Here is a 20,145-nt window from a genome sequence, read left to right as displayed (position 1 = left end):
AGAACAGAGGATTCCAGCTCCTCTTCCTGTCCGATTAAAAAAAAAAAATCACACATGCCAAAGTGGATCCAGCTGTGCCGCTACCAAGAGCAGAATGTAGGTTTTCTGCTGTGTCATCCAGAGCAGGAGGTGGAGCTGACACAAAAAACAAAGAGGACAGATGGTGACCTGACACAAAGACGGAGTCGTCTGAAGACGCTGAGGGGAGGATTGATTTTCTGGATGAAGGACAGATGGGCTGAGTGCTGCCTGTTGACCCTATAAACCACTTTCTGTGGTGGCTGCCCTGTCTGTCGGGTTTATGGCCCTCTGAGGCCACCATGGCTTCTGAAGGACGCTCTGATCGTCCTTAGAAATGATGTTTCAGCAGGTTTGTGTGTCTGGTTTTTAGTTATCAGCGTTTTCTCTGTGTCCACACAAGCATACGACAATCAAGCTTTGAATCTTGACTGTTGATACAAGAACATATTTATCTTTATCCTTTATCTCAGGTAAGGAAAAGAAGAGTCTGATATTTTATTCAATAAAATAAGAGCTGCAATGATTGACCCATCAGTCCATCAGAAAAATAATCAATTAATTGTTTTGAGTCATTTTCAAGAAAAAACACGGAAACTCTGTTTCCAGTCAGTCCGGGGTTTTTCCTTCTTCAAACAGAAAGTGAAAACACTTATTTGATCAGTTCCTCATTAAAACCACACAGTGACCACCTCCATGTTGTTTCTGTGACTGTTAATAATCAGTTATTTCTACATGAGCTCTTTGAACACATCAGACTGGGTCAGACGCAGCATCCTCTGCTCTGCACAGATACCATGAAATACTCTGAGAAACATCAACATGATCTCAAAAGTTTAATTGTGTCTAAAATCAAGCAGCGTCACAAACGTTCTTCAGTCTTAAATTGGCCCATGAGAAGCAGTGAGGTCTAAAAAATAATCTTAGAGTTTCTGACATATGAGAAAAAGCTGCTACTCGTTCAGGTAAAGGTGAGCTGACGTTGCACGGTTGGGGATCAAACGTCAGTACTAATATCTACAATAATGTGTCCATAAAATGAAGCAGGCATCAAATTCCTTTTATTCTATTAAAGCAAAGTTGTTGTTCCACAGCTTGAGTTTGTACAACTGGATCATATCGGCACTGGTATGAAAAGCTCCCAGTCTGCTTCATGAAATCACTCAGCATCTCTTCTCCACCTTCATGTTCTGGGTTTGAGGAAGGAGGCATTCACAGAGACAGGGAGCTGGTCTAATTAGGCTAGCTGGTGGTGGTGGTGGAGGCAAATTAATTAGGTAATAAATCATTTATCTGTGAACAAGGCGAGGCCTTGAGGGGCTCCCGAGCATCTGCTGCACGCCTCAAAAACAAGCAGGACACACGGGCTCACACAAGTCAGAGCCACAGTGACACTCAGATCTGCCTCCGTCCTCTGAGACCGCCAGCCGCACCACGCCTCACAAGAAGCCATCGATGGGGCAGGAAGTGACATCAGCCACCCCGGGGAGTTGGGGAGAGATGGACAGTCGTATCCTCTCACCCATATCTTCCTCCTCTACTCGCTCTGATTGGCTCTTTTCCTCAGTGACAGTCTCCTGTGTATTTACTGAGCTTCAGTGTGTTCCATGCCGTCCCTGTTGGAGCTGTGGAGTCTGAGCCGTCTTGTTTCAGTCCCACTCTGCTACATGGCAACAAGACATAAAAATGAGAGGGAGCATTGTTGAGCAGCGAGCAGGAAGCCAGTGAGCCAGCGGCCTATTTTTATACCTGCCTGAGATCCGTGTTGGACTCGGCCGGGCTATTGTTTTGGTCAGGTCAGTGTCTGCAGCTTCCCTTCATAGTAAAGAGAGTGAGGAAAAGGGAAGAGGCCTGCTGCAGCTGGAGCCCACAGCTGCTCAGACCCCGACACTGATCCAAGTCTCTGCTTCCGGATCAGGGACGTGTAGAAACTAAATCATGTTCATGTTCATGCTCCTCTGAGTACAAAGAAAACCATGGACTCGGGTCAGGCCCAGGTCAAAAAGAGGTTTATATCGACTCTCAGAGCTAGAGCACTGAACATTTTACTTTTCAAAATAACTGAAACTGTTGGGAAGTTCAGACACATCTGATCTGAACATTCGATTAACTGATTAACTGATTCATCGACTGACAGAAAATAAATGATGCAGTAATTCTGATGATTGATTCTCCTCAAATGTGAGTATTTTATCAGACATTTAAGACGCTTCCACCTCCCTGTCGTAAACCAGTAAACAGCAAACCAGTGGTTGCGATGTGTGTCTGTCTTTATAAGGAACAGAGACCAGACTTGTGGATTTGTACCTGAAACACAACTGAAATGAGAGTAACAGTGTCCACACTGAGACACAGCAGGGGAATCAGCGGGAATGTAACTCAGTCAAGAAAATGCCAGAATATATTCAGTTCTCAATGACAGAAACAGACTCGGGAGACAAATCTTCACCTGCTTAAAGCTGGAACTAGAGAATCACTGGTGCATTACGATCCATCTCTGGACCAGGAAAGTTTATTGATACTCTACTTTCATTTGGAGCTTGATTATTTGATTAGTTGTTTGGTGACCTGTTTTCAGCATTTTTGGCGTTTCCAAAAAGTCGCCATAGATTTGTGGTGATCAGCTAACGAATGATTTCTGCTCAGCTCTCAGTTTGCAGAGTGTATCTGCAGGTGAAGCAGCACCTGAGTTTCCCACAGGCTGTTATAGTGGAGTTGTGCCGCCTGACAACAGGCTACAATAAGACGACTCTCTCTGTGCCCTCAGAGTTCACCTGGTTGTTGGTCATATTTCTTGACTTTCCCACAACAACCCTCACACTCTGTTTTCACTGCCCAGTAATCTGACCCCAGTGTGCAGGGAGGGAACGACTTACTCAGCACCTCATGCATCACTTTACCCAGATTACAAGATACAGACTCATCGCTGTGAGATGAATGTTGTCAAACTAAGGTATTAAATGAGTAATAATGAACATTATAAATCACTGTCCAGTGAAACTAAAAGGATAAATAAAGGTGATGTGAGAGGTAAAGAGTGATGAAATAAAATCAGGACACAGGCTGTTTTTGATCTTCTCTCACTTCCATCATCATCGTCAGTCTGAGATAAAAAAGTTCTGGCTCCAGAGCCTCAGGACCACGTTTAAGGCCTATTAGAGGATCAAAGAGCGAAGTGCAGATCAGTCTGAGAGTCTTTATGAGTCTCTGAGCCGGAGCCTTACAGTGACATCTCTGGTTCACTTTGAGGTTGTGACATGAACAAAATGAGGAAGCTCTGAGACAATACAAACTGCAGCCAATCAGATCAGTTCCCTGCTATAACTCTAATGTTTATCTCATGTGTCGCAGCGATCAGTTCCCTCTGTGAATGTGACGTGAGCTGCCTCACGTTCAGCACAATGATGTTCACATCACTGCTAATAATCTGACGGAGGAGAAACCAGCTGTAACAAGGTGCTTCTCCTACGTCCCCTGTAGTTTCCCTCCATCTGGGACTTTTACACGGTCACATGAAAATATTCCTGTTTGTGCTGTGCTGCCAACAGGAAACTAACAACTTCATCAACCTGACACAGTGGCTGTGGGTTTTACCTGGGGCACTTTGACAACTTCACCAGGGACAGGAGTCATGAAAGAACATAAAAGGTTCCTTCAGATGACTTTTCTGCTGCTGCTAACAAACATGCAGAAAAACATGCACCAGTATTTGGTGTCTGGTGGTAAACTGTCATCCCACAGCAGAATAATAAAGTACAGCTTAATTCTGAGAATTTAACATCCCTGCATCATCTAAAGCTGCTTCTCCTTGGAAAGGACCCTGGACGCTGAGACGTAAACTGCTGTGTTGTTATTTTCCTCTAGTTCAACTGACCACAGTTCATGTGTTCAATAAACAATGTATGAGCCTCTGAGACCTTCTCTGAAGCTGGTTATCAGAGGAAAACTGCTCCTCTCACGGTGACGTCAGGAAGGTGGAGGCCAGAGTGGAGCAGCTTCACCTCAGCCATCAGCTCTGCTTCTCATCAGCCCATCTCCTGGGGGAGGAAACAAGGCCATCCAGCTCTGCTGTAAAGAAACTGGACGGACAGGTAAAACCTCTGCGGACAGAGGTGTCACCTTTCTGTCAAAGCTCCGGGAAAAGGTGGGAAGCAGCAGCAGCAGAGCCAGAGGTTTCTGGATGAGGAGTGTGTTTTACCATCCATCAATCGAGGCTCCTGGATTTTGTGTGTTATCAAAGTCCAGTTGTGTTATTTCGTGATTCTTACTGTTGTTACTGCAGCTTTAAGGCCACAGAAATACTGAAAGTACTGAATGAACTAATGAAATTAAAGCAGCACCTCCACTGATACGTTTGAGTGAGAAGTTACTCCAGACAAACAACAGAGGAATCAGAGTCCAGTTTAAAGGCTGAAGGAGGATGATTCAGGGATACAAGACAACAACACTGTGTCCGAGACATTAATCCAACACATGCAAATATCTGAGCACTCTTATGAAACACCCTGCCACCAGTGGAGATGTGTGGGTTTGTGTTAAACTGTCAGGATCAGTTTTCTGCAGCTCTGCAGAGATGAGCAGTGAGCAGAGGCAGCAGCGCCGCACAGATAAACGCTTGTGTTTTGTTGATATCTAAAGTCTGAGAATTTCACCAGCTGGGAGACGACTCTGTGAGTCTGCTCCACAGAATGACTCAGTCACGACTCACTGTGAACTGCGACCTCAAACTGTGAAGTGCAGGAAGTGGAAACACCAAAACATGGAAGACACACTGGTCCAAAACTGGGCAGATTTAAACAGGTCGAGGGGGAGATGGGAGAAACGACAGACACAGAGAGCGAGAGAGAGACGTCAGCCAATCAGCAGCGAGATGCCAAACCAAAATTAGCAGCAAAGCCTGGAGCTCTGCATTATTCAGACACAATGACCCATTAACAGTGTTTCTGAGAGGGAAGAGGAGGAGGGAGCAGAGTGACTGAGAGATCAGATATATTCTGATATATTCTTTTATCATTTATTCATCTGTCAAGTTTTCTGTTTGTTGATGAGAAACTGGAACCAGAAGAATTTGACATTTGCAGATCACAGACTGATTCATTCTCATTCTCTCGTCAGCGTTACTCTCAGCGCTGCTACCAGTCACATAAAATGACAACACTGAATTATGCAACTTTAAGGAACAAACTAAAACACTCCAGCAACAGGCCTGGTGGGAACTTGTCTCTGACCTTTCAGAATAAAATCAAAGCTCCACGTCCTGAGCCACAGCCACCCTAAAGCAGACTTCCCTCCAGGCAGGACTACATACAGTAAGTCTTTGAGCATGAATTAAAAAACACACACAGGTTGTGTTTAAAAGTAACTTTCACTGAACCTTTTTAAAACTTTTAACGAGTGTACCGTGATCAGCAGTGACTCCATCAAGCCTCAGAATGATTCAGTGTGTCGAGCTCATAGTGAAGCTGACTCCACAATAACATAAAAACAAAAGGAATAGAAACATGTTGGTGAACACACTCCTCTGATCTCACAGATCACTGTGCTGTTGTACAGTCTGGTTTGGACACCGTGGGGGGGGGGGGGGGGGGGGGGGGGGGGGGGGGGGGGATTAGGACACAAACACTGGGGTCTCAGCAGGGAGTCTGCGACGACACAGATTAGACTTCAGCGTCCAGAGATCCGTCTGTTCTGTTTACAGGAAAACAACCAGAGACGAGCAGCACAGGGCTGAGTGAAAACTGGAATACTGTCAGAGAATTTCACATTATGCTCCGCAGGATCAAAAGGTGGAACTAATGTGTCAGTGAACGCAGCTCAGCCTCTTTAGTGAACGTGTCTGCTCCGCCGGCTGTAATCGTGTCGACACACTGCAGCACATTTGGAGAGCTAATTGTGTTCAGAGCACAATGAGGGTTTGTGCCTAAATAACTGCATCTCCACGCTGATTTCAACCTGTGAGGATGATGATGGTGTCTTAAATCCTCCTCTGGACTCAGCAGATATGTGAACGGGACATGATGAGGAGTCGGTTTTCCTCTGCTGTTTTCTCTGGCTGAGCAGGGAGGCTGTGATTAAAGGAAGAGAAGGTCAAGACTCTGAACTGATGAAAGGACTGAGAGTATACTTCTGTCAGAGCCCTGTCGTCTCTCTGTGGCAGAGTGTGTGTTTCATATCTGTGTGTGACTGAGACTGGATCTGGACACAGATACTGAAATCTGAGAGTTTCTTTAAAATGATAAAATAAATAAAAACCTCTATGTTTATCTTTACCAACAGGAATCTAAAAAACAGTTTGTGATTTTAGGATTTTTTGCAGCTACTTCCTTTAAAAGAGTTCCTACACAGAGAGAGAGGAAAAAACACAATTACAACAAAACATATGAACTGTACATGTGCAACTTCTCAGTGCCACTGTGTCTGTTTTTATTCCAGCTGAAGGCATCAGCTGCTTCGTTGATTCATCAGTCTAAAGAAAATGAATCTGTTTGATTTGTCATTGGAGTCGACCTCCTCTGACTCCAAGGGTAAATTCTCCTTCATTACTGCTCCATTTACAGGGATAAGGAACGGTTCCACAACAAGCTGCACACAAGCACTGGGTGGATGGATCCACTGCTGAACGGCTCCATGAAATTCTTATGTACGTCCTCTACTTTGGGAGAAAGGACCACACACGTACACAGTTTTGACTGTTGTATAATAAGGGGTCTCGGGGCCCTGAGGCTGTTTTTAACTGTGATTACGAGGCTTAAAGTGCTGCGCTCCATCACGTCTCTGCTACGTCTCCGAGTCACCATCATTCATACGAATAAAGTCCTTTGGCTTCCACTTCCTCAGTGAACCACCTCTAACAAAACAGGATCTGAATAAAGAGCTTTACAGGCCGACGGAGGTCACAAACAGATAAAGACGTCAAGGGACAAACGTATCGCTCGAGGAAATGCTCTTACATTCGAGTTCAGTCCCCACACACACACACACACACACACACACACACAGCGTGGAACGGCTGATAACTACTCTTCCTTAATGGGAGCCTGGAGGCAGGCAGGAGCTATATTACCCAGAGATCCCTGCATCGTCTGCGTGTGCGGTGGATGGACGATGGAGTCAGTAAGCAGATGCTGTATTTTTAGCACCGTCGCTCTCAGGTGATCCTTCCTGAGCCGAGTCCAGCTACAACATGTGAGGGTGTTTAAATATGTGTAGGCACAGACTCATGAAGGACCTGATGTGTAAATTCAATCAAACGGATTAATTAATAATAACAAAGATTAAATGATCTTGACAGTTTTATTCAGCTGCAGCAGCTGTTTCCCTGACAGTTTATCTCGTCTCCCGTGGCAACAGCAACAGACCAGATCTGCACAGTTACAGGTTGGTTTCAGGCTGATCCACAATCGAACCAGCTGAGCAGCTCATTTGACTTGGTATTTGATTCTTAATGCGTAGAAATCCCTCTCTGACAGCAGTGTGATCCCTCCCACTCTGAAAACATCACATCTCTGACATTTTCTCCTGCATCAATCCCCCCCCCCCAACGGCTCAGTCCGATCGATGAGCCCGTCGAGCCGACTGCACAGGACCTGCTCAGGGACACTCGTTATCTTGTTAATGTCATTCTGAGGACAAACGCAGCACGAGCAGGAAGGACACCGATGCTGAAACACTTGACAGAGTCAAAGCCTCTCTACACACAGGATTCTGAGCTGGCTCCTTCTTTTACAATCATTCCTGGAGCCACAATGGTTATGCACAAAAACCAGCAGATATACTATTTTCCACACATTATTTATATTTATAAATATGACTGATGAAAGGTACAGGTGAACAAATAAGGAGAAAGGCACAATCTAATAATAACAATCATGCTTCTACAGTGGTCTCAGGGTCTCTCAGAGGCAGCTGGAGCCTCCTCCTCTAATCTGAGCACCGAGCCATACGACCCACAGCAGGCAGATTAAAGGAAGCAGGAAAAGTTGTGATCTGCAGCTAATCCCAGAGATCCCAGTTAACCTCGTCTCACTGGTGGGATTCACGTCAGATGGTGACAACGCTGTGCGGCCTCTGACCTCTGTCTGACCTGCGGATCCAGCTGGGCATGCTCTTTGTCAGTGACCAATGGAAACAGCAGTTTGACAAAACAATCCCAACTCAAGGTCTACTTATGAGCTTTTCAGGGAGCTGCATCCCCACAGCCATCATCAGTGGTGTTTACGAGCCAACACAGATCAGAAATCCTAAACCTGTTACAACCACTGCTGAAGTCTGTGTTCCAGCACATTTTCAAACCAGGACTCTAAATACCAGATGGTTTCAACATGATGACTGAGTTCTACCGATTCATCTGCCAGCGCTGGTGTTCTCACCTGCCAGAAGCTGAATCAGCATCTGGCTGCTGGTGGTCTGACACTGTGGAAAAGGATGGGGTTGCATCTGCACGTGGGTTGATGAAGATCTACACAACAGCCCAGCTGTTAGAGTCCAGTCAGCAGAGAGGGGAGCTCGGACGCTGCGGCAGAGGCAGCATCGCGTGTCCCCTCAGATAAGATCCTGTCCTCAGGTACGATTTGACCCTCGCAGCTGGACGCCTCATTTCATATCAAGATAAACTCATCATCATCATCATCATCATCATCACTGCACGGTTGGTTCACAGTTCTTCACATCACATATCAACCTTTAAATCTGGCTCTGACTCTTTTTGATCACAGTTTCATACAAACTGAACCTGTTCAGACACAATTAGCTGCTCAGCCCTGATGCAGAGGCACATCATCAGTTTGTGATGCTGCCTCCCCGCCTCCACTGAGCGCGCTCACTGAACTCCAGCCTCATGATGACTCATGCTTCACCTCATACATTAAGCCTAATGAAAGAAGGCCGGCAGGAAAACAAATGACTGTGAGTAAAATAAAAATACACAAGTACACAACCACTTAACTGAGAGAACATGATGTCTGCAGTCGGCCCTAATCTGGTGCAGTCAGCATGGGTGGGGGTGAGGGGGCGGGGGGTTGGGAGGGGGGTGCAGTATGGACAAAAGGTGCAGAGATCTCAGTGTAATTTCTGAAAGACAGACTTGCATGCTGGCAGCGGTGGCAGTTATGTAACGGATAAAACCCTCGTTTAAAAGCATCCCTGTGACTTCTTCTTACTGTTATTACTATTATTACCAGACGTCAATCAGCCGCAGCGTTACATAAGCGCTCTCTGACGCTCCATCTGCCTCCAGCTCTAATTTGGCTCGATCACACCGTTCTGATATCAAGTGAGCGTTAAGGAGAAAACGCTGCAATCAACAAACAAATAAACAAGTGACTACAAACACCAATACCTCTGAGGTGATACTGTTTGCCTCTGAGTCACTGCGTCGTCTCACAATCCAAATACCACCACAACACAAAAACCCGTCCGTTCTGAGACGTCTCATCATGAGCTGTCCCCAGATGTTCAGTTTCCAGACATGTCTGAGTTCACTGGAGCCAAACACAAGATGCACTTGTACTTTGAGGCAGAGCTGATAATCAAGTAATGACGCTCCTGAAATGATCCATCAATGAACCCACACAAAGCAAATGAGACTATTCTGAAAATCAATCTCTCTGTTTCCATCTTCTTCAGTGTAAAGATTTGCTGCTTTTCTCTGTTTTGTGTCATTGAAAGCTGAAGATCTTGGACTGTTTGAGATTCAGATCTATATCTTGCCATCAACATTGATTAAGTTTACAAGCGTATTTTGTCCAGAAGAAAAACTGAGAAGAGAAAAAGACCCAGAACTGAATGTAAACAGTCTTCAAACAGCCAGCGTGGCAGGTAACTCACTGATTCTTCTATAAACATTCAAACCCTGGTGTGTGTTCATTTCACTCGCTGGCAGCACACGAAGGTTTATTTTACTACAGGTGGTCCCAGTGGGATTTGAACCCCAAACCCTGCCAGTCCCAGCGCCTCGCTTTAACCCACATGGGCCCTGAATGAGACCAGAGTTGCATCAGAGTCGGCTCAAACGGTTGAAACCTGAGAGTGAGCCTTATGTGGGTACAGTCCGAACAAATGAGAGAGGATACACAGAGCCTGGAGGGTGAACAAACACACAGTGGTGAGGGCTAACTGGGTCACATGGTGCGTTCACTGACTGTTGGTTGGAGCGCTGACAAAAATCAGACAAAAGCAGCAGCAGCAGACAAAGGCCGAAGTGGGAAAGAAACGTCTGTGTTACTGGAGAGCAGCTCTGATAAAGAGACCGGAAAGATTAAAGCAGGCCTGTTGCACTCTACTCCACCTGTTCTACTCTGATCCACTGTGATCTACTTTCTACTCGTGGCAGTCAGCTCTTTCCTCTGACAGGCCACAGCATCAAACGTAGCTGAAAGTCTATCATTTAACCCGTGAGTTCTGTTAAAGCATCAGAACAGAAGAAAATACTCTGGAAGAATTCAAAATAGATCAGTTCCCAGTAACATTAGTGAAAACTTACTTTAAAACGCAGCTGAGTTGAACAAAAACCAACACACATCCTTGACTACTCTTGTTTTTATCTGTATTATCAGTGTTTGTTGAAGGTATAAATGTGCACAACCTACAGATAAAGACAAGCTAAAGGTTTTTATAGAGGGACAGATGCAATTATGAAATGATGAACTAAACCTAATGATGGGATTATGAGATTAATCTTAAATTTAAATGTCAGAGTGTGAAAGTCCATGAGACGTAAATGTGTTTTCCTTGTCCATCCTGTGGACCTGACTGCACACGTGTCCACATACAGACAACCACAGTGATGTAAACATCTGCTGTCTGCATCCCAGTCAAAGCCTGAAGAGACACAAACTCACACACACAGAGAGATCATTTTCTAACCACAATTTAAACGTAGCATGTAGTGAATGAATGAAATAATAAATCAGGAAGAAATCTGTTGACAAAAGCTCTGAGTTAAGATCAGTGAACCACAAACTCCTGTTTTCCAAGACTGAACTTTGAAGCCCGAAATGCCAACATTAACAATAAGTTCTTAAAGTGCTCAGTTAAATGGAGAATTTGAATATGTACAGTTCATAACAACTGAGCACCTGCTAATAAAGACTTTGAGCTAATAAAACTGTTGTTCCCGAGGCCAAATATGAACTATCAAGTTCAATATTAATATAAAACTGCAAATAACAGACGATTAACTCAAACAATTAACCAAAACAGACCAATCACAGAAGAGCAGCTGAATAACCTCCTGACACTGACTGGACGATATCCATCCAACGTCTGATATTTCTTACAATATTATTATTCTTTGGCTCAATCAGACAGCTGAGGCATTAAAAAGGAAATTATTTGACAAAAATCTCTTAGTCCAAACATCCACAGCCACTTCCTGCTGAGACAAACACAACAGTCTTTCGAGCTCTGTTCTCTCCCTCTCTGTGTTACTGCCTTTAAGTCCAGTCTGAGTCTGTAGAACCCTCTGGGGACAAACCTGTGTTTTAAATCTCTCCATGAACACAACTAAACTATGTTTCCCGCTGTGGGAAAACAAAGTGAGCGATGTTCACAGGAGGGGGGCTGGTTTCTGTTAATACAGCCACCGCTCCGAGGCCAGACACAGAAAGTGGGTCAGTGTCACCTGGCTGCCAGGTCTTCCATCCATCCTCTAACACACCTCACATGCAAATGAGCCCCACAGCTCCGGAGAGTGCTCGGAGAGATGCGAGTCACGGTGCCGGAACTAGGCCGAGTCTTGACGTCTCAATGAGAATCAGAAGTCGGCCGATAGGAGCAGTCGATGTGTGTTTATCTGTTTGTCTCAGAGGGATTGACAACTTATTCATATAACAACAGGAACACACAGATAGGATGGCTGCATCCCACACCGAGAGGTTGCATAACATGACATGAATCTGAGCGACACATCCAGATGTGCGCTGTGGGCACAGAGGAGGATGACAGCACTGCTGCTGCTGCTGTTCTGGGTCATTTCCAGCATGAGAGCCGGCTGAGTGAGTCACCGTGTGCCGCTGAATTCAGGGAAAATGGAAATGAACAGAGGAACTGCGACTCACCGCTCGGACTATTGTGTTGCACGGCTCAGACAGCTGTGCAGCTGTGTAGCCACTGAGCACGCTCAGTCAAGTGCTTCTCACTCCACACTACTGTTTGGAACAACATTACACTGGTCTGGATGTCGAGCTGCACTGTTGCACTATAATTAGTTTTTACTCCCCAGAAACAACTATTCTACAAAATCTGCTCCACACCAAACCCCTTCCATTTCTGTCCACGTTTAGCAGAAATATATGAGCATCCAGGAGGAAACAAAACTGTTGATTTTCCTTTTATCAATACAAATCTCGACCTAACTTAATGACAGTCTGCTATTAGCGGTGAAGGTGAAGCCAAAGTCAAATTCTTATGAGGAAATGCATCAGATGTAACCTTTGAAACTGTCTATGAACAGCTCTGCAGAGCTGAAGGTGCATGTTACATTTCTTTTTTGGCTCAGTCCAACTTGTTTTTCTCTCTTTTTGGTCGAGCTCTGCTGGGACACATCTTCACCTCACAGTGCAGTTTGTACACAACACACTCATGTTCCTAGACAACACACAAACACAACGGTTTCCAGATTGGGTGTAATAACATATTTCCTTGTACGGTACAGACAGACTTCACAGGCTTTTCTGCAACATTATCATCATCCTCATCTTCACCATGTGACCCAAAGGACTGAGCAGAAAGAGCTCATTCTGCCAAAACTCCACTTCTCAGCTAATCAAATAAAAGAGGTTGACGAGAGTTTCAGTTTCCGTCTCTTATTGCTAACAGCAACCATGTGACACATTCCCATTCAAACAAGGGCGCCCGTACATTTCCACTGTTTGTTCTTGATCGCTGGTGATGGGGTTTTAATGTGTGTACATTCAGTGATTCAGACTCACCTTGGCCCTGGCAGTGTTCGGGCCTTTCTCTCATGGAGGAAAGAAACAAATAAACTAATTTGAATTACATCTGGGCAAAATGCAGATTAGACAATGGCTGTGAGATGACAGAAATCCATCAACCATCACAGATTTTACTGCACCATTTACATAAAATATCTGTTTTTATTGGGCCTTGGTTAGAAAAGCTGTAAATCTGTGCAGACTGCTTTATGGCAATACTGGATTTACTAGGTTTTATAAGGTTAGAGTTTCTGCTCAGTGACCTACTCAGGGACTCAACCCAACAACCCCTGGCAGTGTTGGTGCCTCCACTTTTCAAATGCAGAACAATTTCATCACTGAAAACGCACAAGACTGCAAATGCAGAGAAGCTTCAGGGACCAGATCATTATTTTTCCACCTGTAGGACAAACCTTCGTATAAACACTGCATCAATATGTTACAACCAGTATCAGAGAACAACCTAAATGTCATTATACACCTGTGTGACTGCTGGTAAGAAGCAAGGTGTAAGAATCACAAAATACTGACATCTAATTCAGTAGATTATAATTCACCCACTCTGGCTTTGTCTTCTCTGAGAGTTTCATCAACATTGGCTTAAGACTGAATCACTGAGAAACATGAAGCAACCGTGAGCACAGAAAGAGTCTGGAGCCCAAACTGTCATCATCTCTGACCAACAGATCACTGTCACTGCCCCAGTGTGAACGGCTATAACCAATACCAGATCAATACGCAGCTGCTGGTATCAGCTGGTTTCCAAAATATGGCAACAAGCAGTGAAGGTTTTGACTTATAGACACAATTTACAGCAAAGGAGGGAATACCACCCTGCAGCCTGCCAGCGCTGCTCAACCTCATCACCGGAGACCACGAGGAAAGAGAGCAGCGTCTCACCAGAGAAACCACATCACCCAGCCGCATCCAGCGGCCAGGACACTCGGGACCCGGGCTCTCAGACCCCCCGCTCTCAGACCCACACCCAGCCGCATCCAGCGGCCAGGACACTCGGGACCCGGGCTCCCAGGCCCCCCGCTCTCAGACCCACACCCAGCCGCATCCCCCCACGTCTCACCTTCGATCGCGATGACATGCTCCCGGATCTGGTTCTGCAGCAGCGGCTCCTCCACCCGCTCCAGCAGCTCGTAGATGGAGTAGATGTTGGGGTGCACCGACTCGAACCTCTGGATCTCGGCTCGGATGGCGGCCGAGTTCGCCACATGCTGCTGGTAGTTCATGGCTGCGGCTCCTCCGGCTCCGGAGAGTCACCGCGGGACGGTGTCGCTGGACGCGGTGTTTTCAGGGGCGTCTGGTCGACAGGTGGACGCTGTGACCTCCGGGAAGGAAACTGCCTCACAAAAACACTAATTCATGCTTTTCCTCCACTGCGTCCCGTGAACCTGGCCCAGTCCGTACCACCGGGTCTGCGGCGGACTCAGCAGCTTAGACTGGCGGTCCTTCACGATAACCGGGACACCTTCTCCCCGCTACATGCCCGGACCTTTCCTGCTGGTAACACCTCCGGGTTTGGCTTCGGCGCAGGCGGCCGGGCTGCTGCTACTGGCCGGGGGGGGCAGCTGTTTCCCGGGGTATCCCGGCTCCCGATTCCGGTGAGGCGACAGATGTGCGGCAGCCCGAGCACCGCCTCCCCATACCCCCCAGCCCGTGTAAGGTTAAATCACACTCCCTCGGGTTTATCTGGATTTAGAAGCGCTTTCACAGTCACTTACAGTCATAACTGACCGAACCAGGAGGAGAAAACGGCCTTGTTGCTCGGCGGCTATGCTAGCCGGCTAAGCTAACTAGCTGTAGCTTCCAAGCCGGAGAGAAAAGGGAAAACTCACCGTCTTTCCACCGCTAAAGTCCGTTTCACATCCCGACTGAGTGGGGAGAAAAGCCCCGGAGAGCAGACTGAGTGTGCCGGTTCGCGGGTCTAAAGAGAGAGAGCGGCCGGGGACAGTGCGGAGCCTGGTGAACAGTTCGTGGGGATGCCTGCTCCCGTCCGGCCGCTGCTCGTGTCCGCTCCGGGACCAGCTGCCAGAAACTGCGTCCTCGGTCCGGACTTCAGTCCCAGAGCGAGAAGCAGAGCGAGTCCAGGTGCTGTCGACGGCAGGTGGTTCACAGGTGAGTCCCGCACACGGCGCCCGAACACGCAGCCGTTCCCCCTTCCCGAGCGGCGAGGTCCATCCCGTGCAGAGCGGAGCCTCCGTTTCCAGCCGGGAACGTCCCTCCGCTCCGCGGGTTCCTCCCGGCTCAAGCCGCACACACGGACCCGCACCACTTCCGGGCCGGGCTTTCAAAATAAAACCAAAATAAAACCACGTTGCAGAGTCGGGGTTTGAGAAATAAAGAGATCACGAGTCCAAGTGAGAGACAGTCCCCAGCAACCAGAGACAGTTGTCAGGATGTTAATTATTATTATTGTTGTCATAAGAGGGACAGACACACCCAGACCGAGAGAGACACAAAACCACTACAAACAAAAGGTTGTGTGTCTGCAGGCATTTTGTTTCCTTCAAGTTCTCTCTTCATTCTGTCTCTCAATAGTAATTTTGCGTCTCTTTGTGTGGTCACTGTTTGTCTCCTTGTGGTCATTTCATGTCTCTTTATGTTTATTTTTGCTTCTTTGTAGTTGTTTGACTGACTTTCCAGCAAGACATGTTAACGGCCACTGAAGACACAGGCTCTAACCCAGGGGCCCCCTGACCCCTCAGGCCCCTGGGTTCAGTGATCCCCTTCAATAATCCTTTCATGATTATTCATTTTTGATTTACTCAGATTTCTGCCACGCTGTGTGTACAAAATCATTCTTGGCTATGGAAACATGACTTCAACAGAAAGTTAATCAGTTTCAGCTTGAATCAATTATATAAATGTACAAGCGTATGCAGCCACCATCATCACCATGTGGAAACCAGGAAGACTGAGGCTCTGACTAAACTCCAGACCACAGCTCCTGGTAGTTTAATGAACTCCACAGAGCCCAACACAGCACGACAGTTCAGTAAGTTTTTATTTGTTGAAGTTCATGGTTGATGCAGGAGGGATTTTGATTTTGTAAATTTTGTTGAGCTAAAAACGCGATTTTTGTGACATAACTAGTGCTTTTATTTTGAATATCAAACTGCCCCTGTTCCGGTCCTCTTCCAGCTTAGTGCTGCTTACTTGACGCAGGCGCATTCAAGAAGATAGTAATTGCGTGAAGGCTGCGCACAAATAACTGAGGCAGAAACATGTTTATGAAACTGATTTCATCTGTTAATTATCAGCTTTTTATTATTTTGATTTTTTCATTTATTAAAAGTAGGGCCCTTCAAAATAAAATTGTATATGTAATTAAAAAAAGAACCAGTTAAGCTGTAGTTTTAATGCTGCATATTCCAGTGTTTATTTGCTGTATTTGTATTAATATATTTCTAAATGTATAATAAAAACCAATTCAATGATCAAAGATCGGGCGTATTGATCACTCCTCATGAACCACAGCTCAGTATGTCACATGCAAACACCTCGTTGTGAGTCTCTTTGAAAGTTCAGCACTGTTCCAGCAGTCTGCTGCAGCACTATTGTGTAGAAGCTGGTACTTTCTCTCCATCCAGCAGTAAATAGTGCACAATGCCGCTCCTTTTCTTCCCACTGCTCATAGCTTTGATGCAGCACTCGTGTTCCCCCACCATGAAGTGCGTCTCTGTGCCATCGTCTACAAACTCTCCCTGTGGACAGGCGACAAAAACACACTGAGAGACAGGTTTCCCTCCACAGTCTGGTCCTGTTCGTCAGGAGAGTATTTCAGGTTTTATATGTGGTGCCATCAGCCTTTTCAACTGTTGACCCACATCACACCTTTCAGTCACTTCACCTGTGCACATCACAGGTCATTTACTGTTAGTTTACTGAACATCTGCCTTCCATGTTTCCATTCTTGCACTTTTGTTTTTCTACCTCACACAATAATCTTTGTACATTTTTCTATTCACTGTGTATTCATTACTATTACTATTTTAATTTTTGATTCCATTTGATCATATTTTCTGCTCTGTTTTTACTCATTTACTTCCTCTTCTCTAACTGTGTGTTGAGCATTTGTAACAAAGCAATTTCCCTGTGAGGATCAATAAAGTTTTCTGATTTTGACTGTGATGAACTTATCAGATCAAAAGTGAAAACAAATCTCCAAAAGTCAAATAGCTGATGATTCTAAATTGTGTTCAGTGTCAACAGAGCAGCATGTTTCCTGTAAATGCTTAAAGTCAGAGGATAGAAACATCTGTCTTCATGTCTGTTTCCATAGAAACTGTGTCAAATATAATATACAGTGTCAAACAGCCTGTACAACACGTGTACAACCACAGAGCAACTTCTCATACACCAACTTTCCTTTTATTAAACTTTCAGTTTAATAAAAGTGATGGAACATCTGGACAGTTTGTTCCGTTTATTATCTCAGTGACATGAGACTGACGCGTCTGAATTCATGTCTGACAGTATTAACGTCTATATCTTCATATTTGAGTGACTCTCACCATTGTGTCCATTTTCTGCCCGTTGCACCAAACATCCATTGTGTCCTTCTCTGATGGAAAAAGGACGAGAGGAGGGTTTTTAATGCAGCAGTGCATAAACAACATTACTGGATCCAGAGAAATATGAACATATGAATATATTTTATGATTCAGAAAAACTGAGCTCTGGTTGATGGGTTGCTCTCTGTCACCTCTGTCTCTTCTGTACTCCCTGTCTGTCTGTGATTATCTCTGATGACATAATTATACACACTGACACACTGACTTTGTTGTGGAGGTGCCACAGGTTTGGTGTCTGTTGTGTAACCAGGTCGCTGCTGGTTGTCCTGTTTCCTAAAATACCTGCACTGACCTCGGCCTGAGCAGATTACACAGCGGGTCAAGTCTTCAGCTACATTTGCTCCTGCAGACACCAGAACAAACACACTGCAGATGGAACCTGATGTGAAGAGCAGTTCCCGGCTCACCCAGTACGACCCTGTGGTCCTCTCCGTCCACTTTGAGCAGCCAAGTTTTGGTGGTCTTGGCTCTGTTGTCGATGAACGTCTGCAGACTCTTCCCGTCCACCTCCAGCGTGTACTCGTAGGCGAAGCCGCTGATGGCCTCGATGTTTATGGTGGCTCTGGTGTTCGTGCCTCCGACTGTGAAGGTTTCCTTTCCGACCAGCTTGAACATCCAGTCTCTCCTGATGACTTCCTGTCGAGGAGACGCGTCTGCTGTCACGACTGACAGATAAACACCTGCTGCTCAACATCCATTCATCCATTCATCAGTGTTTGTGCCTGCTCGCCGTGAGTCAGGACTGACTGCCACAAAGACTGATGAGTGTGATCTAGTGATGGAGGAAGAACTGAGCTCAGAAGTTTCAGGATGTGCTAAAGTTTCCACAGTAAAAGTGGTGGAAAGTAACTGTCGACTTGTATGATAAGAATCATCGCCACGCCTGCAGCCCTGGCTCAGCTCCTGGTTCTGGTGTTCGCAGCAGCAGCAGGGATGGTGTAGTAGTAGTAGTTGTGCTATTTTCATTGCAGTAAATTCTTCTTCAGTATGTGAGGAACCTTCAGCTGTTTTCTAATGAAGTGCTGAATGTTTTCACCTGGTCAGACCTTGAAAAGTCACTCACATTACACAATGATGATAATTCATGATGTGGTGTCATAAGTACACGTCATTTAAAGGAGACCACTGACTCACACAGACACACACAGGGTCTCACCTGTCCGTTGACATAAACAACACGTTTCCCAGTGGTGGTGCCATGAGCAAACTCAATCCTGTAAACGCCGTCACTCAGCTCCACCTCCCACACGGCGACCAGATCTCCACCCAGCATCTCGGACTCTCCTCAGGATCCCGTCTGGAAATCAGAAAACCGGCAGGAATATCATCATCTTCAGGAGCAGAATCTGAGGGCTGTGCTCAGCCGTGGTGCCGTCTCAGCAGCAGGTGCATTACTGTAAGAGGCTTAGAGACCAGAGCTCACTCTCTACTGCCACAGACGATTAGGACAGGCTCTGGTCTGTGTGCACAGGACGAAACAAGGAAGTACAGCAGGGACAGACAGCTCATTATCTGTGCCTGTACACAGGGCAAAGAAGAAATAAGGACTTTTTTTATTCTGGGGTCCCAAATAAATCAGTGTCATTACGTCTCTTCTCAGACAGTCGATGGGCTTCTCTCCGATCACCACTGGTTTAAATCACCTACATGTACACGTTGACCTGCATAGGTTGGATGAATGAATGTACCTGCACTGCTGGTCACTGACTTGAATCCCTGTGTAGGCCTCCATGGCTGACCCAGCAGCCGGCCTCCAGGAGCTGCTGCTCTGAGCAGCGCTGCCTCCAGCAGGAGTCTCTGTTGTGTCACCGCTCTGACGGCAGTGAGTCACACAAAGCTGCCATTGTGTTGTTGTTGTTGTCAGAAGACACTGGATCCTCAGACGGTTTGATGTGTCTCATATCTGAGCCGCAGCCAAATCCTGCAACAATACAGCTCTGACTGAGTCACGACTTCACTCTGCTAGAAACAGCGTGGACGAGGAAACCTCTGAAAGGACAGGAGCAAACAAGCTGCTGATGAACTGGTTAATGGACGGACTGCTGCAGCTCTGGTGTCAGAATCCTGAGACTATCTGCAGGTTGTTGCACTGGAATCAAGAAAAATGAAACAACTTTAACTGGAGAAAATAAGAACAGACTCAGTTACAGATTTTTGCAGCATTCAAAAACATTAAAATCAACTAAAGGCTAAAACTGTCGTGAATACATGAGTTTAAAATCAAACATGTATTTGTCTGTTAAAAACATGGAGCAGTTTGTTCTGTCAGTTGTTGAGATGTTTGGTGTTTTGATCAGACTCAGAGCGCCATCTAGTGGCCACTGTGACAACTGAGCTCATCAACTACAGCTTTCAGGTTTTTCAGACATAATCGATCTCAACAGATTCCTTACACTAACTTTGTCAGAGAGAAACTTGTAATTTGATCCTATTTTTAAGGAAAGGTGAATTTATTTGACAGAAAATCAGATTTCATTCATTATGAATAAACTTTATTCTGTAGATGTGTTACATTGAAAACAAATCTCTCTGACTAGTACGACTTTATGAGACTGGACTTTAAACCTTTACACCGTCTTTGCCTCGTTCTTTAAAGAACTGATGGAGCA

The 20,145-nt window shown here is 45.8% G+C and overlaps 2 protein-coding genes across 3 annotated transcripts in view; both read right to left on the bottom strand.

The window, feature by feature from the left end:
- agap1 (ArfGAP with GTPase domain, ankyrin repeat and PH domain 1) overlaps positions 1-15,187 on the bottom strand; it is a 116,614-nt gene extending 101,427 nt beyond the window's left edge. Inside the window, exon 1 of the mRNA XM_071479654.1 lies at positions 14,029-15,187. Coding sequence (XP_071335755.1) covers positions 14,029-14,191 — 163 coding nt within the window. The 5' untranslated portion in view covers positions 14,192-15,187. The remainder of the gene's footprint in view (positions 1-14,028) is intronic.
- A 606-nt stretch (positions 15,188-15,793) lies between these two features.
- LOC139622406 (fas apoptotic inhibitory molecule 1-like) lies at positions 15,794-19,414 on the bottom strand. 2 transcript variants are annotated; one of them, XM_071479728.1, is made up of 5 exons: positions 19,225-19,414; positions 18,693-18,833; positions 17,944-18,172; positions 17,477-17,526; positions 15,794-16,666 (listed from the first exon to the last, which is right to left on the bottom strand). In XM_071479728.1, the coding sequence occupies exons 2-5, from the start codon at positions 18,807-18,809 to the stop codon at positions 16,517-16,519; spliced, it is 546 nt and encodes a 181-aa protein (XP_071335829.1). In that variant the 5' UTR covers positions 18,810-18,833; positions 19,225-19,414; the 3' UTR covers positions 15,794-16,516. The 2 variants fall into 2 exon arrangements, with proteins under 2 accessions (XP_071335829.1, XP_071335828.1); XM_071479727.1 differs by lacking the exon at positions 19,225-19,414 and having other exon boundaries at positions 18,693-18,938.
- Positions 19,415-20,145: the final 731 nt, after the last annotated feature.

The sequence above is a fragment of the Trachinotus anak genome, unplaced genomic scaffold (genome assembly GCF_046630095.1).
Source record: "Trachinotus anak isolate AG129_WGS33_773 ecotype Australia unplaced genomic scaffold, CSIRO_AGI_Tana_v1 ptg000006l, whole genome shotgun sequence".
Taxonomy (NCBI): domain Eukaryota; kingdom Metazoa; phylum Chordata; class Actinopteri; order Carangiformes; family Carangidae; genus Trachinotus; species Trachinotus anak.
The sequence above is the reverse complement of the archived record's forward strand: the minus strand, read 5'-3'. Positions and strand labels throughout refer to the sequence as shown.